Raw genomic sequence first — 27,256 nt, forward strand, 5'->3', positions numbered from 1 at the left:
CACACAAAAGGCACAGTCCGGAGTCACCTTCTATTGGCCAATCGCTCCTGCCTTCTCAGAAGCATCGCCAGAATGGGGAAGTAGCTGTGCGTTCTTCGCGCAACAACGATGTTTTTACTTTCACTTCTTACGCCTTCGCCCGCAGGCATTGTTGAGGTGTCTGCGGAGCCTGATCGGGAGCAGGTAGGAGCGTGCACGCGCAGAAGAATCTCCTGTGTGAGGGGCTTTTCTTGCCCCCACCCCCTTTCCTGCCTCCTCTGCCATGCAGGAGGCTAATCCTTGTGCCATGCATTGTCATGCTCAGCTGACGGAGAGAGAGCCTCGTTCCTCGTGGGGCTCTCAGGGCTCCTTCCTTCTTTGCTTGTGTTTTAAAGATAGATTTAGCCTCCTCGTCTTTCTGCCTTCGTTGCTTGGGGAACTTCGCGTTCCGGTGATCGGGTGGGATTTCAGCTCCACCTTTGACAGCTGCACCCTGCAGGTTTTGTTTTGTTTAAAGAGAAAGGTGCACAAAGTGTGCGGGGGTGGTGGTGGTGGTGTCAATGCATTTCTTCCCCTTGGATGCTTTACAAGTGCATTTTGATACCAAACAGGAGAGAGGATGGCTTGGGGACAGGATTGGGCATAAAAACATCGAAGTGAATGTTTAAGGATCATTTCGGTGTTATTGCAATGTTAAGAAAGCTTCCTGCTGCACTGTTCTCTTTGCCTTACCTCCTAGTCCAGGGTTAGACAACTTGGTGCCTACAATTCCAATAATTCCTGACCAGTAATTTATCCTGGCTGGGGCAGATGGGGGTTTTAGTTTAAAATATCTGGAGGGCATGTCAGACATTGGCTATCCCTGCCCTGTTAAGTGTGGTTATAGCATTGGTGCCTGAGTCTCCAGCTCCTTGGTTCAATTTGTGTAGACATTCACAGGCTTCTTTTAGCCTGAAATGTGTCATCACTTCTAAAAGTTGCCAAGTTAAGGGGTAAAAAGAGGAAGAGAGCCAATTTCTCACCAAATGTACCTTTATAGCCATTCTAATTAGAAATACCTTTACACCAGGGGTGCCAACTTGAATAAAATATTCTGGGGGCCCAGGTAAGCCCCGCTCCACATAACTGATCACATGACACAGTGCACACCCACCCACACACTATTTGAATGGGAATGCCCAACTTTGTGAGGGTCTGGCCCCCTCAAATATTCTACACCTAGGGGTTGGCTCCTATACTGTACAGTGGTACCTCTGGTTAAGAACGTAATTCGTTCCGGAGGTCCTTTCTTCACCTGAAACCTGAAGCACCACTTTAGCTAATGGGCCCTCCTGCTGCCGCCGCACTGCCAGAGCACGATTTCTGTTCTCATCCTGAAGCAAAGTTCTTAACCTGAGGTACTATTTCTGGGTTAGTGGAGTTTGTAACCTGAAGCATTTGCAACCTCAACCGTTTGTAACCCGAGGTACCACTGTACTTTGTTCCTATCAATGAAGGGGCTAGCAGAAATTATAAATGGCAACCTTCCCTCCTCTCTTAAAAATTCTAGTTGTTTTATGTTTTTACTGTAAACTGCCTCAGTAATATTTGTATCAAAGTTAGTATGGAAATCCAATGATCCATTTCTAGCTCTAGTCCGGTACAAAACGTATTCTGTCAGCCTTTTTGCATATGAAGGCCAGTATATGGTGTCCTATGCATGTCTTCTGTGTGTCAGTGATCATAGCAGTGTCTGTAGGGTTGGAAGAGGTACCTCAAGGATTATCTAGTCCAACCCCCTGCAATGCAGGAATCCTGTTCACATCTATCCCTGGGTGGGCTTGAACCGCCAACCTTCTGGTTAAGAGCCAGGCACACTGACTCATTGAGCCACTTTGTGTATGCTCAGACTCTGTGGGTTGGATACAAAGAAAGTTAAAGCTACTCTGTAGTCCTGTTGAAATCAATGGCCATGGCTTGACTTTATATTCCATTGGCACAAAAGTGTAGCTAACTTAACCTCTGGATCCAGCCTGATGTTCTTGGTTTGGATGCTGTGAGGTTAGGTGCTAGCAGTGAAGGTAACAGTTATGGGCTCAACACTTTAGGTGTCCTTGGTTCAAATTAAGCTGAAGACTGGGAGGAAGTAGGTGCAGATCCTAACTCCAAAATTAGAGCTCCTCAGACACATATAGCTTTGTGCTAGCGCATTGTTACGTATGCTAAAGATGCTTGGCTAGTTCAGTCTCCAGCAGGGCTGAAAAAAATTCCCTGCCTGAGACCTTGGAGAGCTGATGCTGGTTGATATCAATAGGAGCTAGATGCTTGGTATAATGATTCCTTGGTATAATGATTGGTATAATGAAAGCTCATACCAATGACAAACTTAATTGGTCTCTAAGGTGCTACTGGAAGGATTTTTTTTATTTTGTTTCGACTACAGCAGACCAACATGGCTACCTACCTGTAACTTGGTATAATGAAACTTCCTTGTGTGTTTATATCCTTAAGTGGTGAAAATCCTGCACTTGCTCAGTTTTTCTCTTTTCGTCACTAAAGAGAACATCCCCACCCCCAAGTAGAAGTTGGACCCTCCCTTCCTCCCCTCCATGAAGGCAACATCCTTCTCCCTGAGTAGAGGTCCATCCCTCCCTCCCTCCTTTCCCAGATAAAGTCTGCTATCTATACCTCCCATGCCAACAGAGAGATTAATTCAGCAACAATGCCCAATAACTTAAAGGCTGCTAACACCCTTTATTGTTGCTACTGCGGGTTAATGACCAGAGCCACTGTAGTGGTGTCTGACTGTAATTTCAAACCCAGTCACCTGAGGATAACATGATGGTACAATTCATGTGTTGGATCAGATTGTAAGATCCCGAGCTGTATTGCAGGGAGCCAAAATCCCTCAGTCACAAACTCACTAGTTGGCTTTAGGCATGTCACTCTCTTTCATCCTCGACCCCTGGTTCTCCTACAATATAACAGGGCAATTGTTTGGAGCTTTTGGGAGTATGGAGAGTACTGAGGACCTTCTGTGTAGATTTTGCACCTCTAAGCAGAAAGAGGGAAAGAACCTCTGCATATGTGCAGTGAATGGGTAAAATCATATGATGACTGGCCTGAAAGGACAAATTATCATTATAATAATGATCTATTTATTTATATCCTGCCTTTTCACCTTACAGGACTCAAGGCGGCTTACCAGCAGTGCCAACTTGGCCCTGTGGCCATGGGTGCCTGGAGCCATGGGTGCCATGTAGTGTGCATGGCCCTGGCACTGAAATTTGTGGGTGCCCGGCCCTTTAATGGGGGATTTTGTGGGTGCTCGGGCACCCAGAGCCCCAGGGAGCTGGCACCTATGTGGCTTACAGATAAAAACTAGAATCACTTTAAACTCAGGAGAAGCCATACAAAACAATAATAGAATTAATAGTATGTACATATATAAAATCTATTTAAAACATTCAAATGAATACAATAAAAAACCACAGCACCAGCCCTTTCATTAAAAGCTGCCAATTCCCCAAAGCCTGTGGGAACAAAAAGGTATTCACATGTCAGGAGCAGGTCAACAAGGAGGGAGCCAGCCTAGCTTGTCCAGGGAGGGAGATCCAGAGTCTGGGAGAAGCCACCAAGAAGACCTTTTCCCACATCCCCATCAAGTGTTCCAGAGAGGGTGGCAGGACTAAGAAAAGGACCTTCCTCGAAAATCTCAGAACCCGGGCAGGTTCATATAAGTGAATATGGTCTTTTGGATAGCTTGGATCTAAGCCGTGTAGGGCTTTATAGGTCATAACCAGCACTTTGAATTGTGCTTAGAAGCAGACCGCCTTAGCAAGGGAGTCATATGCTCCCTATAAGGAGCCCCTGTCAATAAACTGGCTGCAACTCTTTGAGGCAGTTGAGGTTTCTGAGCATTTTTGAAAGGCAGCCCCACCCAGAGTGGGTTACAGTAATACAAACAGGATGTAACTAAGGCGTATGCCACTGTGGCCAAATCAGACATCTGAAGGAACGGGCACCTCAAGGAGAAGGTTGCACAAGTCTTGAAGGCCTCTATGATGAACGGTTAGTCAATATCCACATGAGAGAGAGAGCAATTAGGAAACCTGCCAATGTTCTTCCACCTTATGAAGGAAAGCACATTAATTTTAAGGAAATTAAAGGGCAAGATCACTGAGTTAATGTATGCGCAGTTAATTTTCTAACATTCGATAAATGTGCCTTTGGTCATTTTTGCACGGGGTTGGAATTGCCACTCATTCCCTCTCATTTGATGGTGAAACTGATTGCAGGGGCTCCCATGCATGTGTGGAGCTCTCACATTTGAAATGGCTTCCTGGCTCAGTTGATTAGTGTGTGGTGCTGATAATACCAAGGTTGCTGGTTTGACAGCTGCATGTTCCTGCATTGCAGGGGGTTAGCATAGCTGCTAAGTTATCCCTTTTTTACAGGGATTTTCCCTTATGCTGAATAGGCTTCCTCGCGAGAAAAGTGAAAACTTGGCAGCTGTGGGTTAGACTAGATGAGCCTCAGGGTCCCTTCCAACTCTACAATTCTAGGACAGTCCTCCATGTGCAGGTTTTTGTACAGGGAAACTGTTCTCTCCACTGGAAGAAAAGGTCACATAACCTGATGCATTAGTGCCTCTGAGCACATGCAGATCTTTACTTTCAGGGGCAAAGAGTTTTCTGCATCCTTTGGAGATATGTCCAGGATTTCAGAAGTTGGCAAACTGAGCAGAAGAAATATTGTGAATTTAAAGCACCACCACCACCAGGGAAGATTTCCTCTGCCCCCATCTCTTGCCCACTCATACCTGGTTCTCTCAGACATTCATGCAAGCCCAATTTTGCACCAGGCAGCATTTAAACCAAGAGAACAAAACAAAGAAGTGCCTAGTTTATCTTTGCCATCTGTTTCCTTGCCTATGACACAGTTTCCCCTCATTTCTTTTTAATGCAGAGGCTTGCATGACTGCTCCATTAGTTCAAGGGCATTTTCAGGTCTTTCCCTATATCTAGGTGGGCCTCTGCCATCCTGCTGCCCTCCAGACAATCCACCCCAATGCTGGTGCTAATGGGAGCTGTAGTGCAAAACAAAATATTTGCTATTGTTAAGTGCTTATCTCTGTGCCACTATTTGGCCAAACAGGCAGGATTGGTCAAATACAAGGCACGAGGGCCACATGCAACCCTCAAGATCAGGCATAGGCAACCTTGGCTCTCCAGATGTTTTGGAACTACAACTCCCATGATCCCTGACCACTGGCCCTGTTAGCTAGGGATCATGGGAGTTGTAGTTCCAAAACATCTGTAGAGCCAAGGTTGCTTATGCCTGCTTAAGACCCTCAGCATTTGAGTGCGCCTCCCCAGCCCTTGCACTGCCTTCCCAAAGCTGGGTAAGTGTGCCTCCTTCAAAAGTGGGCTGGAGGGTGGCAACATGAGAATGTGCCTTTTCTGTGGTGCCTCCCTGCTTGTGGATTGCTCTCCCCAGGGCGGCTCACCTGGCTCATTTGTTTTATATCTTTAGGTTCCAGGCAAAAGCTTTCCTCTTCTCCTAGGCCTTTGGATAATTAAACAATCTATGGCCTTTAAAACTGTGTTGTTGCTGTTGCTGCTGTTGTTGTTGTTGTTGTTGTTGTTGTTGTTGTTGTTGTTGTTGTTACAATAGTACAGTCATACCTTGGTTCTCAAATGCCTTGGTACTCGTACATTTTGGCTCCCAAATGCCACAAACCCAGAAGTGTTCCAGTTAGCGAATGTTTTTCAGAAGCTGAATGTCCGATGCGGCCTCCGATTGAGTGCAGGAAGCTCCTGCAGCCAATCGGAAGCCGCACCTTGGTTTTCGGATGGTTTTGGACTTCCGGAATGGATTAAGTTCGAGAACCAAGGTACCACTGTATGTATTTTTTTCTGTAGATCTCAGGTCAGTTTACAACATAAAATGACAGTATAAAAAACAATCATAGAATAGCTTCTGAGTAGATTTTTCTCACTTCTGCTTCTCAGTGTATGCATGCTTATCTGGACTAGCCTGATAACCACAGGAAAGGTGCCTCCGTTGGAGCTTCATTACCACTGAAAAGATTAAAGTTGACAGTTTGGGGAGTTGATATCTCTAACCGCCAGCCTGTTGTGAGCAACGCCCTTATAATTTCTGTACAGCAGAGGAACTTCCTGAAACGTTTTTGGCCCACTGGTAGATAATTTAATCTGTGAGAGCAGCATACACACAAACATTATCATCAGCTGGAGCCTCCGCCATCCTCGGTTTCATTTTATTCAGTTTCTTTCTTTCATGACATTTAAAAAGAAAAAAGAAAATTCTTCCTTCGAGGAGTTCAAGGCAACAGCTGTAGTTCTCCCTCCTGCCCATTTTACCCTCACAGCATCTTTGTAAGGTAGGTTGTGCCGTGGATGTGATTGGCACTTCACAGCTGAGTTGCAATTTGTACTCCGCTCTCCCTGGCCCCATTCTTTAAGTTGCACCCATAGAAATGCCTCCTGTATCCCCAAACACAGAAGTGACTCCATTGGATCCTGAAGTAAGTCCATCGTTTTTGGCTGATGGCTCACACTTTCATATTCGCCACATGATGACTTACAGGTGTAAGTTGATGAAAATGATGGCGGGTCAGACATGGAAAGTAAATGGGAAAAAAATATGTGGGACCTGCAGCAAAATATTGCAACATGTAGTGCTTTCGTTCAGAATTCAGAATTCTAGTGACTCCAGTCCATTTTCTCTTCCTCTAAATCAGTGATGGGCAACCTTTTGAGCTTGGTGTGTCAAAATTCACCCAAAAACCGAGCATAACTCGGGTGGTGTGTCACTTCGAGGAAAAAAAAACATAATTTCGCAATATTTATAGTTTAAATAACAAAAATGTATAATTGTAATATATAACTGTATTTAATAAACCCAAAACTAATTATTTAACCAAACTAAACAAAAAAAACCCCTTATTTATCACAAAGTGCCCAGATTTGTTGAGCTTTTTTGGGGGAGCTGCTGACCACAGTTTTGGAGCTTTTGGGGGGGGGGCGCAAAAGTTGCTTTGCTTTTTTGGGGGGTGCCCCAAAGCTGCTGCACTTTTTTTGGGGGGGGGGAAGAGAACAGAAAATAAATGACAAATACCGTGTTTCTCATATTATAAGACATGTCTTATATTTATTTTTTCCTCAAAAAAACACACTATGGCTTATTTTCAAGGGATGTCTTATTTTTTTCCTTCTCCTCCTGCCGCGGCCGGCATTGCTGCTGTACCTATCACTATGTCTTATTTTCGGGGTATGTCTTATATTCCTTGAATGCTTAAAAATCCTGCTATGGCTTATTTTATGGGTATGTCTTAAAATATGAGAAACAGGGTAATACCTTCGCTGGAACTAACATTCAGCACTGACATAGTCTGCCAAAGCGCAAAAAAAAAAAAACCTACAAAAAACCCGGCACAGAAAGAGTTAAAAAGCGCCAAATAAAACAGCACAGAAAGGGTTAAAAAATGAACCTGTTGCACCCAATCAGAAACATCCACTGACTCAGCAAATTGAAAAACAGACCAATCGCTGAACACAATCTTTGGCTACCAGGAACAACAACAAAAGGATCTGAGGAGGAGCGGGAGAACAAATGGGGGCGGGGGACAAAAACAACAACAGCCCATCCTCGAGCGTGCCAGCAGTGAGGGTTCTGCGTGTCACATCTTACACGCGTGTCATAGGTTTGCTATCACTGCTCTAAATAGTTAGTCTGCATGCCATGGCTACTCAACATTGGGCTGTTTGTGGGGGTTCATCCTTCCCTTTAAGTTTCCCCCCTATTTCTTCTACATCAGCAAACCTTTGGGTTTCCAAAAGTCTCTTATTCCCTTTCTTTTACATGTGGGAGACAACCCCCCCCCCGCCCAAATGTTAAAAGCGTGACATTTACTGTAACAACTTCGTGGTGAGTATCTGCACCTTTTTTTCTTAAAAAAACAAAAGCACTGGGAGGGGAAGTACATCACTTTGCAGTTCCTTAGAGGAAAAGTGGAATAGAAATGTAATAAATGAATAATGAAATAAATATTTATTCCATCCCAAATAAGGTGGAAGAGGGGAATCTCCATGTGTTTTATTGATCTCCTACGCACCCTTACCACCTCCTCCTGCTGCTGCCATGGGCGTAGGCAGGGGGGCAGGAGGGGGCAGCTGCCCCCCTCTAGAAGCAAAAAATTAATGTATTTTACAGACCATAACCAGCACTTTTCTCCTCCAAAAACTGAAGTGGAAAGGGCTTTGCTTTAGCAAGAGCAGCTCAGTCTCTGCTTGCTGGGGGGGGGACACAGCTGTAATAAAAACACATCAAATAAATAAAGCAAAGTGGCTACTGGTAGTTAAGCAGTTAAGACAATGGAGCAGATATCCCCAGGCAAGATGTGATGGCTCACCACTTCACCCTATTGTTCTTCAGTGGGAGTTGTTAATGAGCATTCAGGGATCACATTAAGAGTTCTATTGGCAATTAAATGAGGGTGCGGAGGATTTAATTTGACTGAGGTGGCTCTGCAAGGCTAAAAGGAAGTGAATAAGAAAGGGGGGGCTGTAGCTTTGATAGACACAGTGATGTTTATAAAAAGCAGTGGTGTTCCAGTCTGCCCCTCCTGCATCTGTATACTGTAAATCAGGGGTGGCCACCTCCCAAGAGACTCTGATCTACTCACATAGTTAAAAACTGGGTGTGATCCCTTTTGGGGGGGTTCAGGTCAAAGCTGTTGAGTTTTTTTAAGGAAGGGAAGCCCTGTTTTGGGGGGTGTAGGTCAAACTTGTTGAGCTTCTTTTAGGAGGGTGGGAGACCCATTTTTGTTTAGGGCTTCAGGTCATAGTTCAGCTTTTTTTAGGGAGGAGGAAAATTTTGGGTGAGCTTTTTTTAGGGGTGCCAGTGATCTAGCAGTGATCTAGCACAGGCATCCAGTGATCTACTGGTAGATCACAATCTACCTGTTGGACGTGCCTGCTGTAAATCAAGCAGAGAGAAAGCTGCTTACAAGGCTCCTGTACAGGCGTACCGGTATCTTCCTCTTGCTGCAGAGTTCCAGCATCACAGCGTCACCCAGAGGCACCCACAAATATGGGTTATCCCTCTCTCTATTTCTTCCTTCCTTCCCTCCCTCTTCCATCCTTAAAAAATACTGGGGGAGGGGGGCAGATAAGCCCCACATAGAAAGCCCATCAACATGGGGGGGTGTGACTCTTTCAAATACGGCATTTACCAGTAATTGGGGGGGGGGGAGGCACCTAGCCTCCTAGGAGTTGGCTGCTATGCCTAGGAATAGGAGAATTCAAGAAAGCAGAATGATGCATATGCTATGGTAATATATCAGTAGAATCATAGAATTGTAGTCGGGAGGGACCACAAGGGTCATCTAGTCCAACCCCCTGCAATGCAGGAATTTTTTCCTAAGGTGGGGCTTGCACCCACGACATGGTTGAAATATTATGCTGATATGCAGCAACACCTCAGAGCCATCGTGTCTGTGGCCGTGCCTTGCCTCGCCCTCGGCTGCCCTGCCACCCCCTCTCGCCTGCTCGACCCTCTCGTCCTCTCCAGCCAAGCAGGGTAGCCGCCGACGCTGCCAGCCCCAGAAGCACAAGGTGGCCGCCGCCACCGCTGCCACGATGTCGCCGGCCCGCTGGCCCTGTAGCCCCGCCCACATTCCCACTTCGTGGTCCCTCCCCTCCCATGTCTTGGCCCCGCCCCTGAACGACCATGGCTCCCCCCCCCAGTTTTGATCCTGGCTACGCCCCTGGCTGCTGCTCGTTTGTTTCTCTTTCCTTACATTACACCAGAGGATACTGAGGAAAGGAGGCCCTGGCTCACAGTAACATAATCTTTTTGTTCTAGGAGCAGGGAGGATTATACTGTGGGAGGCTGCCAGCATCATCCTATCCCGCAGGATGGGAAACACAAATACTAAACCGTGAGTTGGCTCTTTGTTTAGCTATTCTCCTCTCCCACCCATCCACCCACCCCACCAGGAAAGAAAAAGAAATGCGTGTCTTAGGAAATGATGTCAGCACAGTATCTAGATTCGATTCAAACTTTTTTTTCCTTCATGATTATTACTGCCACTGTAGGATAGGAATTAGAGTGTCAGACTGGGATTGGGGACAGGGGAGTATGAAGGGGGGCGATCTATCCTGGGTGCCACTCGGGGGGGGGGGGTTGACAAGATGGCCCACTGCCTCCCCCCCCCCAGCTGTAGAGCGGCCAAAGGGAACATCCCCATGTATCACTGTAGGACTCAAGTCTCCTGCAGTTCATTTTTATACCTGATGTCCACCTTGGTGTGTGCATAAGGAGTTAACTCCAGGAAGCTTCTGCTATGAGTCATCCTCCTCAAACTGCCTGTCCTGCCCAGAGGCAATCTAAGAACAGGTCTAGCTTTATAGCTCCTTGTCTGAGCTATAAGCCTTAACTGGGGTTTCTCTTTCACTCTCTGTCACAATGAAACTCATAGGCTTCAAAATCTATAGGGCTACTATAGTGGCAGGTGGCGCTGTGGTCTAAACCACTAGGGCTTGCTGGTCAGAAGGTTGGTGGTTCCAATCCCCGCGACAGGGTGAGCTCCCGTTGCTCGGTCCCAGCTCCTGCCCACCTAGCAGTTCGAAAGCACGTCAAAGTGCAAGTAGATAAATAGGTATCGCTACAGCGGGAAGGTAAACGGTGTTTCCGTGCGCTGCTCTGGTTTGCCAGATGCGGCTTAGTCATGGTGGCCACATGACCCGGAAGCTGTTTGCGGACAAACACCGGCTCCCTCGGCCTATAGAGTGAGATGAGCGCCGCAACCCCAGAGTCCTCTGCGACTGGACCTAATGGTCAGGGGTCCCTTTACCTTTACCTTTTACTAGATAGAGAACTGCTGGCAGATTTACTCACCTACCCCATCACTCTTCCCCATATCAGCCTCCACAAACAGAATTCAGGATCCTCCAATGTCTTGAGAGAGAAGGTATCTCTAGGCTGAAAACCAGGCAGTCAGCCACAGCTGGTGTTTCTTCCCCCTTCCCAGTCCTGAGGAAACTCATGGGCCTCAAGGTCAGCAGGATTGCTAGGTGGAAATGAGCAGGTGGAGTTGCTCGTGTACCCCATCTCTCTTTTCCACAGCAGCTGGCAAAAACAGCATTCAGAGTCCTTCAGGATCGTAAGTACAAGCCCGATATTCATTGGGAGAGCATTTCAAATGGCTTCTTCACCTTTGCTCTTCCAAGAAAGTGCATTCAGCACGGGAAGGTCACATCCCAGGCGATTAACTGAGTGAAATGTACTTCTGCATAAGCATGATTATAGTTGGGTTTTAACCAAGACCTGATTTGCGAACACAGCAGAATGAGGTGCTGCCAGAAACCAGAGTTTCACTGTTCAGCTCTATATTTTCTCTGCTTTTTTCCAGGCTGAGCTCACTGGCAAGCCCCACAAAGACGTCTGCAGGAGGCATGATCCAGGACCTGAAAGAGGACATAACGTGCTCCATCTGCCTCGATCCCTTTGAAGACCCCGTATCCATTGACTGTGGGCACAATTTCTGCAGGGTCTGCCTCTCTGCCCACTGGAGTGGATTCTCGCGCCATGGGTACCGCTGCCCCGAATGCCGCCATCCCTGCAGCCGGGAGAGGATGATCCCAGACACTCGGCTGCGGAGCCTGGTGGAAAAAATTGGACAATTGCCTGTAAAGGAGGTGGTTGAGGAGGTGGTTGAGGAGGAACTGGTGAGACCCAATCTGGGGAGGCTTAAAGTGGTTTATATAAGTAACCATTCTAGACAGTTTCCACTAGGAAGCTTGATGCAACATGAAGGAATCACAGCACCAATGCAAGTGCTGGCTGGGGAATCATATTTTGCATTTTCCTAGCTCCTCCTCTGACAATGAGTTTTCCCAATAGAAAATGAATGCTATGAGGCAATTCTCTCCCACCTTTACCTGAACCTGCATGTAAAACACATGCTCTATCACTGAGCGATGAGACATATGCTAATGGCTGGTAGCTTAGATGTTGTTTTAAATGTGCTAGCCAGGGGTCAGCAAACCTTTTCAGTATGGGGCCGGTCCACTGTCCCTCAGACCTTGTGGGGGGCCAGACTATATTTTGGAAAGAAATGAATGAATTCCTTTGCCCCACAAATAACCCAGAGATGCATTTTAAATAAAAGGACACATTCTACTCATGTAAAAACACGCTGATTCCTGGAGCATCCATGGGCCGGATTTAGAAGCTGTTTGGGCCGGATCTGGCCCCCAGGCCTTAGTTCGCCTACCCGCCTACATTTATTGCCCATCCATCCTGCTCTCTTCCAAATAGCAATATGCCCTAAAACACCTTAAAATTCTAGCCTGCTGTGGTGAGATTTATTGGTCAAGAAAGGAAGATCAAATCAAATCAAATTTATTAAAACAGTCACAGACCAGCTTCAACTCGTACAGCAATCAAATAACAGAACACGAGAAGAATACAAAAAAGGAAGAGCTGTATAGTGGGTGGCCAACAGTCGTCATCCACCCGCAAGATTTTGGTGCGCAGACGCTCAGTTGCCAACCTGATGTAAAACTGATCACAAGTATAAATTGATCTGCTGTGCTTTCTTCTGTGTTGACGTCTCTAAGATCCATGGGGTTGCCAGACTGTGGAGCATTTTCAGAGCCAGGTGACCTATCCATCTCTTTCAGGAGATACTGGAGCCAGGAGGGCCAGTGCAGCTGGTGGGTTTGGATGATGATGGAGAACTCTGCCTGGATGAGGAAGCCTTGAGCCATTGCTTGGAGCAGAGGCAGGTGAAGGACGCCCCTGTCTGCCTGGTCTCCATTCTTGGGGAGCAACGGCGAGGAAAATCCTTCCTGCTGAACTTTCTCCTACGGCGGCTTCAGAACCTGGTGAGCACAAATGCATGGGAACTTTTCTTTGTGTATTTTATTAGGGTGGGCCAGTAGGTGATGCTTGCAGAATTTCCATTTGAAAAGGGTCTGGCGTGGATGAATGTCCTTCACAGATCATGTTGCCCCATCTCATCTAGGTAATCAGCTGTACAAAACGGGCTTCTGTGCAATGGATTTTTGGCAAGTGCAAGTCAGAGTTGAAATGTTATTTATTTTATTTTGTTTATATCCTGACATTTTAAATGAGGGCAGTGTGCATGTGGTCAGCCATCCAGACCCAGTCCTGCTTAGCTTTAGCACATGCACCATCAAATTATACCCTGGGACACATTTGGGGTCAAAGCAGAAGTTAAGCAGCTGTGTGGACATCTAAGGGTATCAGAGATGAGCCCTGCTGGATCAGGGCAAAGTTTCATGTAGTCCAGCATCCTGTTTTCACAGTGGCCACCTAGATACTTATGGGAAGCCTTCGAACAGAACCTGAGTACAACAGTCCTCTCCCCGCTTGCAGTTCCCAACAATTGGTATTCAGAGATATACATTGTATGCAGGGTAGATGCTCCAGGTGGTTGGGGAGGGCAGCCAGATACACTCTTGCTCTCTTCCACCCCTATGAGCTCTGGATCAGACACTGGTATTGTCCTATCTAGCTCAATACCACATAGCTTGCCTTTCCATCCCCTGTCTTCATGAACATTCTGTGGGTTTTACCAGCATCACCATCCTTGTTGGCAGGAAGCTGAGGACGAATCATGGATGGGTCAACAAGATGAAGCGCTGACGGGTTTTGAATGGCGACCAGGACCTAACACCACCACCAAGGGTGTGTGGATATGGAGTCGGCCATTTTGGGTCCAGAGTGAACATGGAAAGGTAAGAAGATCACAGCACAGGCTGTGAAGGTAACTAGGGAAAGAACAAGAGGAAGAAAGCTTCTCTCCCTCAATGGAAATGGGACCTTCTGGTCATCCCAGCCCCCTGGAGATGTCCACATGAAATACTTCCATTCCACATAATCTCTGCCCCACACTCCTCGCATCCTAACTCAGCCTTCCCCAACCTGGTGTTCTTTAGATGTTGTGGACTACAGTTCCCATAAGCCTCAGACAGGATTGGAGTTGCAGTCCAAAGTACTAAAATGCCCAAGCAAATGGGAAGACCTTCTCCTTGCACTGTAAAGCTTATAATGTTAGTACTGGAACTGCAGCCTCGGGGGTTGAAGTTGGAGTGTCACCACAGAAAAGGCTCTCTCCTTGCAGAATTACAACCACCCTGTGTAGTCTGTTAGGCTGAGAGACAGTGACTTTTTATGGTTATCTGGTGAGCTTTGTGGCTGAGTGAACTCTGGCCTTCCAGATTCTAGTTTGATATTCTAACCATTACACTACACTGCACATCCTCTAAGTTCTGTGGTGGGTATTTAGAGCAGGGCCTCCTTGGAAGATCTCATGACATTGGCAGGCTGGTACAAGAAGAAGAACTTCATGGGGAATTTGGATCCCAAGACATTTAAGATGTTCAAGGCACATACCACCCCCTTCACTTGGGCTTAGCAGTGGACAGGGAGCCAATATGGCTTAGCATCCACAACAGACAAATGCCACCTATAAGCTATAAGTTGGTACTTTGGAGCCTGTTGGCCAAACTAATTCCTTTTCTCTCAGGAAATTTCTCCTATGAGTCCATTAATATCTTACTGTCCCTTTAGATTGCCATGTTCTTGGTGGACACAGAGGGGTCGATGGATGTGGAAAGAAAGGTTGAGGATGGTGTCAAGCTTTCAGCTTTCTCCATGCTGCTCAGCTCCTATCAGGTGGGTCCCTACCAGATCCCTCCTTTCCAGGTGTGCATTCTCTTCTTCCTTCCTGCTGCAAAAGTAAGTTCAGCGCATCTTCTGACACCCCTGTTGTTTCTTCCTAGATACTCAATTTGGCCACCATGATGAAGGACCCAGATTTGGAATACCTGGATGTGAGTGGGATTGTAAAAGGGGAAAGGGGGATTAGGATGAGGAAAATAGTGACTGGAATAAAGCTCCATGTGGGCTAGAAAGGTGGGTGGGCAAAATCCAGAATTCCTGAGTTTCCCCAAGTTTCAGGGAAGCGGAAGGCTGGATATATAGAACTGGAAGGGACAAAGTTTCTTTTTGTCTAACAGTCCCTGTTAGACAAAAGGCAGGTTCCTGCCCAGCAGAACAATCCATGCAGCCAAAACTGACTCTCACTGCAAGCAGAGAATCCGTGCATTGCCAGAAAATGCTGGAAAAGCAGATGCCAAGAGATGGCTCAAGGAAACCATGCTGCACACCGCAGTGAAAGGCAATAAAGCCCTTAGGGCACCTTTCCATTACCTGTAGCCCTCCAGATGTTGTGGATTGAGTTTTTGGACCAAGGCTGTGGTGGACTGAGTTTGAATCTTGTTCGCCCATGCAACTAATCATGAACCAGTCAAGACTTCCTCAGCTTTGCCTATTTCCAAGGGATATCATGATCATAAAATGAGATGACTCCAACTATGTTGTGGGGGTGGGAAGAGGTAAGGATATACAGTGGTACCTCAACTTATGAGTGCCTCGACTTCTGAAGGTTTCGACTTCTGAAGTCTGCTAACCCGGAAGTATTTTCACTGCGCATGCGCAAAGCGCAAAATCGCACTTTGTGCATGCGCAAAATGGATGCTTTGACTTCCAAAGGTTTCGACTTCCGAAGAGCGCCGTGGAACGGATCGCCTTCATAAGTCAAGGTACCACTGTAAATGGTGATGTACATAACTAATACCATAATGCTGTGTAATAAATACCATAGCCATAAATTTATCCAGTGGGGTTTTGGCTCCTTGCTTCTGAAACCCATGGCCACTTGAGAGGGGAATGGGCTAAAGAAAATTTCTTCATATCCTGGGTGGATCTCCCACTTCCTCTGCCCACAGATGTTCATGTATGTAGCTGAGACCGTAGGACGCTCCTGCAGATTAAAGGCCTTTCAGGTAATTCGCACCAGCTGTTCCACTTCCTTCTCTTTGTTCCATTCTCTTTTCCTTCTCCTACGATTGCCATGATGTTCATGTTCTCCGCCTCGCCGATCTGTCAATGAGCTCCTTTGTTCCTGGGCTCCCATCGCCTCAGCCACCTCTCCCAGCCTCGTGTTCCTCTGCCTGGCACCCACATCTCTTTCTCTCTCATTTGCAAGCGGCCAATAATTTACTCTTCCCACTGCTTTTGTTGCTGCTTTTTAAAACACCCCTTTGCATTTTCTTTTCAATCATAAGGAGAGTGTCACAAACCCAAAATAACAACTCTGTGTGGAATGAAAAAGGCAAAAACGATATATAATTGGGCAGACATTGATTTGTCCACCCAATTCATATGTAAATCAGCTCTGGGCTATTCTGCCTATCCCAAGGTTGGGAATTTTATTCATCCAAAGGGCCATGCTTCTTTCTGGGTCACTTTCCAGGTGTCACATGTCAATGGTGAGTAGGGCCAGAAGCACACATGAGAAGACAAAGGAAAGTGCTTTTTACCTTTGTACTGTAGGCAAGTTTCTGCAAACACTTGCATTCCCCTCTCTGTCCTTCATCCAGGCAAGCAAGAGACGTTATCAGAATGCAAGGAGGGCTCAAAGTAGGGAGTATGGCTTGGGGAGAATCCCATCATTTAAGTATGTGCTGTGTGAAGGCGTGCCTCCTTTTCTTTGCACTGAATCTTCCCATGTTCAGCTTTATTCGGCTTGCAAACAGAACCTGAGCACAATGGCATTCTCCCACTTGTTTTTCTCCAGCAATTGAGCAATTGGTATTGCTTCTGATACTTGAGCAGTAGCAGTGGTAGCCATTGGTAACTTTATCCTGACCAGGTTGATGATTGTCGCTGCATCTTCCATAGTTAAAACCATGCTCCATGTGAGGAAAGATTCTCCATTGTTTGTTCTGAATTTCACACCATTCATGGATGCCCATGTTATTATGAGACAGGAAAAAGAGTACGTCCCTCTCTCTGTGTTACTCGACACCAGGCATTGTTTTCTATGCCTCTGTCATGTCCCCTGTTATTCACATTTTTTCCTAAGGAACTGTTAATTCCACAAATGCAACTGTTAATAATAATAATAACAACAATATTATTATTAGCCGCCCATCTGACTGGGTTAACCTGCGCTTCCATGGACAGCGGTGAGTCCAAAAGAACCAGCGGCTATGCATTGTCATACATGTGGAGGAAAAACTTAAACACAATGCAGAGTTTTCAAAAATAGACCAGAGGCAATTGTACTTCATTCAGCAGAGCTTTACTGCTACTCAAGGTAAATGAACATAAACAGTTACAAATCCAGTACATTCAGGATTGACACAGTCGATAAAAATCCAGTTGCAGCACTTACAAAAACTTATACCAAGACTAAACCTTAACACTAAGTATACTATATACAGAACACCACACCAGAAGGAAGAGAGATAGAAAGAGAAAGTAAAAGCCAGGCTCCTTCTGGCCTATATTTATAGTCAGCATGACCTTAATTGGAAGGGACAAGAGAACCAGTTCAAACCAGCTGCACTCAGCTTCCAGAAGGTATGACCAAAACAATCATGACCCTTCTGCTTGCTTCTCTCACACAGAGAAGCTTCTGGTAGCTTCTAGAATTCTCTTGTATTAATCAGAATAGGAAAGATCTCTACACATCGGATCAATACTTTCTGCACTAAGAAATGCAAACTGGTCCTTTAGTGGCAGTTACCCAATGCAGGTCCAGGGAGACCCCACACCTGCCCTGTCCCCCAGAAACGTCTGTCTTGTTGGGATTCAGCCTCAAATCTGTTAACCACCATCCACCTTCCAACCACCTCCAGACACTCACACAGGACATTCATTGCTTTCACTGGTTCCTATTTAAATGATATACAGTGGTACCTCTACTTACAAATAACTCTACTTATGAATTTTTCTACTTACAAATGGAGCTCTGTCCGCCATCTTGGATGTGGTTTAGATAGGATTTTTTCTACTTACGAATTTTTAGATAGGGTTGCTTCGACTTACAATTTTTTTCTCCCAATGCATTCCTATGGGATTCGACTTACAATTTTTTTCAACTTACAAATGTGTGTTCGGAACGCATTAAATTCATAAGTAGAGGTACCACTGTACAGTATTGTTTGCATCATTTGGGTTGCACCTTTTTGCACAGTTTTCAGCCTTACATTATCCCTTTTCAGACTCAGTGCCCAGTATTCAAAGTGCAGTCATTGAAACGATTTGTGTAAGATGAATAGAAGCATATTGTAGCTGTAGGAAAAGCAGTACACATGCTTGGTCTCTCTGTTGCAGCATCTTGATGTCCTGGTGCGTGACTGGTTCTTCCCACCTGTCTTTGGATTCCAGGAGGGACAGAATTACCTCCAAAGTACCATACAGGTAAATGTGACAATGGAAACATTGGATGGTGAGCCTTTCTCCACTCCAACCATGTGAGTAAGGTGGTTACCAGGGAGAGGGCCTTTTTGTTGGTGGCACCCCATTTTATAGAATGCCTTCCGAAGAATCTATGGCCTTTTAGGGTTGAATAGAAGGTAAACTTGTTTATCCAAACCCATTGATTCATGGATAGGGAATGAGATCCAACTGGTGGGGTGGGTCCTTATCTCATCTGCCTTCATGGGCAGCTTGAACTGGTGGGCAGGGTCACTCATCTGTCATCACAGTGATGCCAGATAACTCATTTTGGTCCACATACCTTGAAGGGCACATCTTTGTACTTTTCAGGTGCTGTTGATAGGAGATGCCTGCAAAATGCCTTTGGGCCCAGCCACATCTTTACCTACCCCACACCTGGCATCAAATATGATGACAGGTGTAGGGTAAGTGGGCATGGCGGCTGAAATGGCCTGGTGGGTGTAACTGGGCCACTGCTTTAATTGCAATAGGAATATTTAAATTCTTGTGTCAAGTACTTTCCCCCTTCCTGATTTTATGTTCTAAATTGCTTTTAGCTTCTGGGCTTATGTAGGATTCTGGATTTTTATTCCAACTGCTGTTTGTATTACTTATCGTTTGCTTTATTGGCTCTATTATTTTTACTATTGAAGTTATGGCTTGTTGAATGGGTTAGAAAACCATGCAGAGATGTAAGTGAGGTTACAGGGAACCAGGCAGAGGGCCTTCTCGGTGGTGGCACCCACCCTGTGGAATGCCCCCCCCCCAATCAGATGTCATGGAAATAAATAACTATCTGACTTTTAGAAGACATCTGAAGGCAGCCGTGCTTAGGGAAGTTTTTAATGTTTGATGTTTTATTCTGTTTTTAATCTTTTGGGAGCTGCCCAGACCGGATGTGTGGGGTAATGATAAAAATAATAATAATGAATAAATAAATCCAAGCCTAACTAGCTGCTTTGGAAGAGTGCTTGAGAAGTACCATTCGCAACAAGCCTGGCTCTGGGTGGTCGTTTTTGGATGGCTACATCTAATTCTCTCTCATTCTGTCTCCTCAGAGACTGGATCCAAAAAGGCACCCACGGGCCCTGGAGGCCCTCAGGAGCACCAGCACCCGCTGCTACCTGATGCCCTTCCCTGGCAGGAGGCTGGTGGTGGGAACTGAGGGCACCCTTGCAGGTAAGAACCTCTTCTCTTTCCATCATTCCCACAAGTAGCTCCAAATCCAATGCTTGCTCCTCTAATCTGCATTAGCTCTGTGCAGCATGTGAGCTGTTCACTCATTCATCCACTAAGTGGAGCTTTGGTTCCATAATAAACTCCTTTGTTAATCCATAGTGGTGTTTTCTCCTTGCTAGCCAAAGACTTTAAAGAGGAGAAAACTGTTTTATTCTGCTATCTGGTGGCTGGAATTCCTGGTTCCCTTTGATGCCCTCTTTGTTTCTTTGGTCTGCCCATACAAAGCAGTGCAGAATTACAGGACTTTTTCAGAGCTGGTGCTGGACAGCAGTATGTACTACTTAACCCTAAAGCAATAGAAGAGCATTTTCTCACTTCTATCATGTAAGGAAAAAAAGTGATTTTTCTTTCATTATTTACCCACCCTTCACCTCAAGGTCCCAGGGTGGGTAGCAACAACTAACACAAAATGTTAAAAACAGTTTAAAACAACTTGCAAAAAGTTAGGTTCTTTAGTTTGGGTCCAAAAAGTTTGGGTCTAAAAAGTCTGGGTGGCGCTGTGGGTTAAACCACTGAGCCTAGGGCTTGCCGATCAGAAAGCCGGCAGTTCGAATCCCTGTGATGGGGTGAACTCCCGTTGCTCAGTCCCTGCTCTTGCCAACCTAGCAGTTCAAAAGCACGTCAAAGTGCAAGTAGATAAATAGGTACTGCTCCGGCAGGAAGGTAAACGGCGTTTCTGTGTGCTGCTCTGGTTCGCCAGAAGTGGCTTAGTCATGCTGTACGCCGGCTCCCTTGGCCAGTAAAGCGAGATGAGCACCGCAACCCCAGAGTTGGTCCCGACTGGACCTAATAAAGGGGTCCCTTTACCTTTGGTCCTTCCAGTTTTTCCGGCTTTGGGATCACTTATGTCAAGCCTGAATGTGATGCAAACAAATGTTATCTGTCGCTTTGATCTACCATTTCTTCCCACTTTCTCCCACCCATGTCTAATGGGGCTGCAGCAGGAGGGTGGAGGCTACAGCTTCTCATTGCCTAGCCCCAGACCAAGGTGGCTGGACATGTGGCATGTCATCAATCCTGACCACTGGCCACCCTGACTCAGACTGATGGGAGCTGGAGTTTAAAAACATCTGGCAGACCCCATGTTCCCCATCCCTGGTATTGAACGCAAACCTTTAACCAGACGGTTGGTGGTTTGAGCTCATCCAGGGATGGCAGTGCAGGGCGTTGGGTTAGATGACCCTCAGGGTCCCTCCCTACAATTCTGTGATTCTAAGTTACTGCTCCAAATGCTCTGTTCATGTGTTTTTTGGTTTCTCATATTCAGTGGCATGGTCAAATGTAAAACTGGGGAGGGCTACTGAACCTTCAAGGGACGCGGGTGGCGCTGTGGTCTAAACCACAGAGCCTAGGGCTTGCTGATCAGAAGGTCGGCAGTTCGAATCCCCACGACGGGGTGAGCTCCCGTTGCTCAGTCCCTGCTCCTGCCAATCTAGCAATCTAGCACATCAAAAGTGCAAGTAGATAAATATGTACTGCTCCGGCGGGAAGGTAAACAGCGTGTCCGTGTGCTGCTCTGGTTCACCAAAAGCATCTTAGTCATGCTGGCCACATGACCCAGAAGTTGTATGCCAGCTCCCTCGGCTAGTAAAGCGAGATGAGCGCCGCAACCCCAGAGTCGTCTGCAACTGGACCTAATGGTCAGGGGTCCCACCTTTACCCTTTATTGAACCTTCAGCATCATCCTTTGTGGCCACCAGGGGGAGCAGCTGTTCTGAGAGCGTCATTTGTTACAGCCCCTTTGCCTGAATTGCCTGCTTTGTTTTTGTTTCCCCTTCCAGACATGGATGAGGATTTTAGGGATTGCCTGAAGGTTTATGGGAACGACATAGCCAGATCAGCTGCAATGCATGTAAAGAGTGACCAGGAGGGAAGAGCCCTTACAGGGGCACAACTTGCAGCCAAGGTGAAGGTGAGAGATGCAGAATCAAGTCTCTAATATGGACAGAACATGGATAATTACACCTGTTGGATTTCTGCCCACCACACTGCCCTGATAGGCACAGAAGATGTGCTATGTGCAAAGAGATGGCTTAAGGTAGGCTTATATAAAAGAGTCAAGGCTTTTGGTTCCACTCTGCCTTAATGGAGGAAGACCCCACGACAGTAGGAGATTGCTGGCGAATGAAAAACAAGGACGACTGGGGGTAATTATCCTTGCAACCCCCCCCCCCAGGGATGGGGGGGATGGGGGTAGTTCGTCTCGGTACCTGCCTCTCCCTCCAGCATGGAATGCGGGGGGCAGGGAGACGCTGAGTACAAAAGCACTTCGCCTGCCAAAAATGCTCCTATGCCGCCATTAAGAAGCAGAGGTTCTCCTGTTAATTAGAGCTTACAGTCATACCTCAGTTTAAGTCAGGCATCCCCAAACTTCGGCCCTCCAGATGTTTTGGACTACAATTCCCATCTTCCCCGACCACTGGCCTTGTTAGCTAGGGATCATGGGAGTTGTAGGCCAAAACATCTGGAGGGCCGCAGTTTGGAGATGCCTGGTTTAAGTCCACTGCGGTTTGAGTACTTTCGGTTTGAGTCCCCCGCAGACTCGGAAGTGTTTACTTCCAGGTTCCACGGTGCATGCATGCACAGAAGCGCTCTATTGGCACTTCGCGCAAGTGCACTATTGCCACTCCGTTTAAATACTTTTTGGGGAGCAACCAGCTTCCCAGAACCAATTGTGTACTTAAACCGAGGTACCACTGTAATTGGACTAAAGTACAGGCACGTGCTAAAAGAGATTGACCAATAAAAATATTGCCCTAACATGCTTCTGTACATATAACAGAAGTTTGATCCGTTGGCTCTCTTGTTGTCAGACTCCAAGATCCATCAGCCCCAAGCCAATGCGGCCAGTGGTCAGAGATGATGGGAGCTGTAGTCCATAAGCATTGGTGGCCGGGGTGGGGGGCAGACATGTTCTTCATCCCCGTGTTGCTTTTCAGCAGGTGAAGTTTTTCATAGCCCAGAGCTAAACATCATTGCATGTTAATAGCTGGACACAGTGTGGCTATTAAATGCACAGCTGTAGGAGCTGACTTAAAAGCTGGCCAGTGAAAGTCTAGTCTTTGTTTGAAATGTAACCATAGTAACACAGGATTGAAGTAAGATTCGGTTTTAGCTATGTGTTTTAGCTATGTGAAGAAAGGCTGCTAGTATGTATAGTATGTGTGTAGATGGGTGTGCTCTTGGAAAAAGAGATACCCACTGGTTCTAGTCTAAAAATAATTTAGACCTGCCTGCTATCCAATGGGTGGATGTAACTCAGTGGTAGAACATCTGCCTTGAATGCAGGAGGTCCCAGATTCAGTTCTTGGCATCTCCAGGTAAGGCTGGGAGAGACCTCCTGCCTGAAGCCCTGGAGAGGTGCTGCCAGTCAGTGGTAGACAGTACTGAGCCCTATGGACCAAGGCTCTGACTTTGCTGCATCCTGCGTTCATTAGGAGCATCCATAGCTCAGTGTTAGAGCAACACCTTTTCACGCAGAAGGTCCTAGGTTTGATCTCTAAGTAGGAAAGGTTCCTGCCTGGAGAACTACTGCTGGCCAGCATAGTACTGAGCTAGATGGACCCAATGGCCTGACTCAGTATAAACAGCTTCCTATGTATTTTTGGAAAGGGACCAACTCATTTCCATTCCTACTTCAGGTCTAGCGTAGCCAGTGTTGCTCTTGCTAACTAGGAGAAAGTTTGAGATATGAGGCCTCTCCGTCAGGCACACCGCTGCAACTCAGTGGTGCCGTTGACTCCCTTCAGCATGTCCAAATGTTAGTGTGGGTGCAGTTTATCCTAGCACACAGGCTGAGCTGCAACTCTTCAGCAGTGGAACTTAGGCTATGCTGCCAAAGTCAAGATTTGTCTTCTGTTTTTCTCTTTTCTTCCCCTTTTTGGGATTTGTCAGTTGCCCTGGCTTGAACTCCATTTCTCTTGTGCCTGTCATTAGTTCTGCTTCTTACGTTTGTTTTTTCTAAATCCCATTGAAATCTTGATAATTTTTATTATCCTAGTTGTATTAATTAACTGTTAATTAATAAGGTTGCCTTATTAAGGCCAAAAGTCAAAACATCGTTTGTAAAAAAGCAAATGAATGCACATGCTCCCAGTGTGGGAAAACAAATGTGATGTACTGTGAATGTGAATGTATTTAACTGCAACACTGTGGCTTCTGACAATATGTGACTGCCTTTTGGTGTGGGGAGGCAGTTGTGAACCCCATCCTCAGATGCCACTCCTTTTCTTCTCTCTCCTTTTCAGAATTTCTCCTCTCTGATGAAGAAGTATAAGTTTGGCTTCTCTTCAGTCACTCAGGTATCAAACTTCACCCTCATCATCTGATGCTCATTATCAGCCCTGCTTCTGTTTCCTTGACCAGGCCCCCATATTGCTTGTCATTTGGCTTACCTGTTTGATCTATTTAAGAAGAAGCTGCATTTTTGGACACCGCATCCATCAGCCAGGGTATATCTCACTGGCAAATAATACTATAACCTTGCTGAAGCTAAGCAGCTCTGGGTTTGGTTAGTGCTTGGATAGCAGACCACTGATGTCCATCACAGTCCTGGAAAGATGGTGGGGTGTAAGTATGATAAATGAAATAAAAACCTTCTAGAGATGGGATTGAGAGATGGGGGGAGGGATGACAGCTTCTGTTGATGCTAGGAACCAGCTGTGTTATCAGTGGGGAAGGGCTGTAACTCAGTTCATCACGCATGCAGAAAGTTCAGGGTTCAATCCCTGACAGCTCCAGGTAAGGCTGGGAGAGATTACTGCCTGGAACCCTGGAAAGCCACTCCCTGTCAGTGTGTACAACAACTGAGCCACAGGAACCAATGGTTTAGCTTGGTGTAAGGCAGCTTCCTCTATTCCAGCCTGTCACCACAAGGACGATGTCATATGCAAACTGAAGAAGATGGCTGGCACAAGCAGGATTGATACATGAATGAACACTTATCTTCCTTTGGCTCCTTCGCCTCTTCTGGCAATGGGGTTTGAGGGGACTCAACTGAGAAATGAGCATCTTCCATTCATTTCTTTTCTCCCCAGATGGCTATCACCTTACACAATCTGGACATCCAGGAACGCCTGAAGCAGGAGTTTGAAAAGTTCATCAGAAACCAGGTATGAGCAGAACCCAATCAACAGGTGTGGCTGTGGGTTAAGAAAAATGTTGGCAAAGAAAATTTTGAGGAATTTCTGAGGGTTGGATTTGGGAAAAGGAAATAAATGGGCCATGCAGGGTGCTGGTGGCAGAACACATTTATAATACTGAACCACTGCTGGTTGCACTTTAGGGATAACAGATGGTGTCGTCTGCAGGATCCATTTGAGAGAAATGTCTGGAAACATTTGAATTTTTAGACAATTTGGATAGGATGTGAAACTCCAGGAGTGACTTTACTAGTAGGCTAGTTTCTGCACACACTCACGCATCTCTATCTATCTGATATCCAGGCAAACACCAGGCATTGCCAGAATTCATGGACACATTACAGCGAGACAAAACAACAACAACAAACTCGCAAGAAGGGCTTGAAGTAGGAGTGGTGAGGCCTGTGACTAGCAAAGAAGGGATCTAGCTATGCTTGGGGAGAGTCCCCAAGGGCCAGATAGAAAGGCCTGGAGAGGTGCATTTGGCCCCCACGCGTGCCATATGGTCCTCTTGGAGAAAGGGCAGGAAAAATACAATTGTATTACTATGAAGTGGGATTGTCTTGGGTAATGAACTGGCGTCTCCTTTCTGTTTCCCTTCCCTCCTACCCAGTTCTGTAACCCTGACACAACTTTTCCTTCTTCCACTCAGGACGAGCTCTCCCGTCCCATGATTGCTGGCCTGCAAGTGACTCCCAAGTCCATGACGCGGCGCCTTCTGGACAAGCAGTCTGAATTAATGTGTCAGTGTAAGGAGTCTCTGCAGGGTGATGAGCCGGGCCGGACAGAGTCCATCTTGTCACTGGAGAACCACCTAAAGCACGAAGCTCAAATTTTTACAGAGCGCTACCACCGCCGCTACAAGTCCCATGCCCTCAAAGCTGGGGTGGCAATTGGCATGGGTGCTGTTGGGTTAGCTGGTGGAGCCATTGGGGCCGGGGTGGCAGCTGCCGTGGTGGCCGCAGAAGCCATTGTGCTGAGCACTGGCACTGCCGCTACGTTTGCCATTGGGACCATGGCTGGCGCAGGCACCTTCGCGGTCATTGGGGGTGGGGTGGGGGCTGGTGTAGGGAGCAGCATCGGGGAGAGAAGGACCCAGGAGGCCAGGAATGTGACTGAAGACGACCCTGAAGGTGAAGAGGAGACCAGCCTCTCAGACGAAAGGTGCCTCATTGGTCAACGGAACTCACCTTAGGGTTGACAAAGAGGCAGTCCTATGATCTACAGCTTCCGCTGAAAACAAGTGGCAGATCACTGTAGCCTGCACACCTCTCCTTTTCTCATTCAGGCATATCTCCAAGGGTGTGGATTGGGGGGGGGTGGATCTTGCGCACTGTCTTGTATTCCACAATTAAGAATTGTTCTCCCTCTCCCTCTCGTGGCTGGTTAAGGGATAGAAAATAGCATGCCCCTAGTGTTCATCAACATGGAGAGGTGACACCCTAGTGATGACTTGAGGCCTAGTAATGCGGCCTTCTGATGCTGGGGTGATTGCCTTCTCTCTAGTGGTAGAACAGGGGGTCTCTGGAGTATCATGGACCCTTTTGCAGGTTATTATTGCCCCCAACACCTATGCTGAGATAATAAACAGAGCGGAGGGGGCAGGGAAATCGGGCCCTTCCTATTTTTTCCTTGGCCTACCTGTAGCACCAGCAGCACAAGCTAGGGAGCAGCCTAGTGATCCTAGAAGAGCATCCTGGGAGAAACATTATTGTCACCTCTTTAAAGAGGTACATGTTGAAAAGTGACCCCTCACTTTAGCCTCTAGTGCAGGCATCCCCAAACTTCGGCCCTCCAGATGTTTTGGCCTACAATCCCCATCTTCCCCAACTACTGGTCCTGTTAGCTAGGGATCATGGGAGTCAGGGCCGTCTCAAGCCGGCCGGGAGCCCTGGCACCCTGGTGCAGAGATCGCTCCGGCACCCCTGCCCTGGTGGGTGGGCGCAGCGCCCTCCTACCAGCCCGGCACCCTGGCGCCCCACGCCACCGAGACTACCCCTAGAGCCGGGCCTGATGGGAGTTGTAGGCCAAAACATCTGGAGGGCTGCAATTTGGGGATGCCTGCTCTAGTGTGAAATCAGGGGATGGAGAGAAGTTATTTTCTTCTTCATGTAGTTCAGCTGCACCCTCTCCTCCTCTCCCTGCAATTCATTTCAGGAGGTCAAAACCTTTCAGCTGTTACCATGTTCATGGGGGTTTAATTGGTTTCAGCACCCTGCTGATTCAGTCTCTCAGGTATGCAATGTCAGGTGAGTGAGGGATGCAGTTCCCGATTCTATTGAACAGCAAAGGCTGCTGTGAAATTTGCACTGGCTCATGGGAACAAAGCCTCTCTCATTATCCTCAGGGAAACCTTCCCACTGGTTCTCCATAGTGGAAGTGCCCAGAAACTTGAGGTTCTGACGCAACACATTTTAGGAGGCCAAGCTAATTCATTGTCAGAAATACTCTATATTCCTCTGTATTATATCCAAGTGCCTTGGCTTCAGGGGCTGCTTATGACTTGCCCCTGCCCACCCAGCCTCTCTTGGCTTTTGTTTCAGGAAATACATTTATTTATTTCACCTGGA

At 46.8% G+C, this 27,256-nt stretch overlaps 1 protein-coding gene across 5 annotated transcripts; it reads left to right on the forward strand.

Annotated features, from left to right (window-relative positions):
- Positions 1-27,256, forward strand: RNF112 (ring finger protein 112). Of its 5 annotated transcripts, XM_088655965.1 has the most exons (15): positions 1-183; positions 6,250-6,364; positions 9,850-9,925; positions 11,399-11,714; positions 12,672-12,875; positions 13,593-13,751; positions 14,587-14,691; positions 14,799-14,849; positions 15,807-15,863; positions 18,202-18,288; positions 19,365-19,485; positions 21,327-21,457; positions 23,793-23,846; positions 24,582-24,656; positions 25,339-27,256. In XM_088655965.1, the coding sequence occupies exons 3-15, from the start codon at positions 9,903-9,905 to the stop codon at positions 25,879-25,881; spliced, it is 1,926 nt and encodes a 641-aa protein (XP_088512091.1). In that variant the 5' UTR covers positions 1-183; positions 6,250-6,364; positions 9,850-9,902; the 3' UTR covers positions 25,882-27,256. The 5 variants fall into 5 exon arrangements, with proteins under 5 accessions (XP_088512091.1, XP_034991539.2, XP_034991547.2 ...); XM_035135648.3 differs by lacking the exon at positions 6,250-6,364 and having other exon boundaries at positions 2-183; XM_035135656.3 differs by lacking the exon at positions 6,250-6,364 and having other exon boundaries at positions 7-183; positions 13,614-13,751.

This window comes from Zootoca vivipara, chromosome 12 (genome assembly GCF_965207765.1).
Source record: "Zootoca vivipara chromosome 12, rZooViv2.hap1.1, whole genome shotgun sequence".
NCBI classification, from domain to species: Eukaryota; Metazoa; Chordata; class Lepidosauria; order Squamata; family Lacertidae; genus Zootoca; species Zootoca vivipara.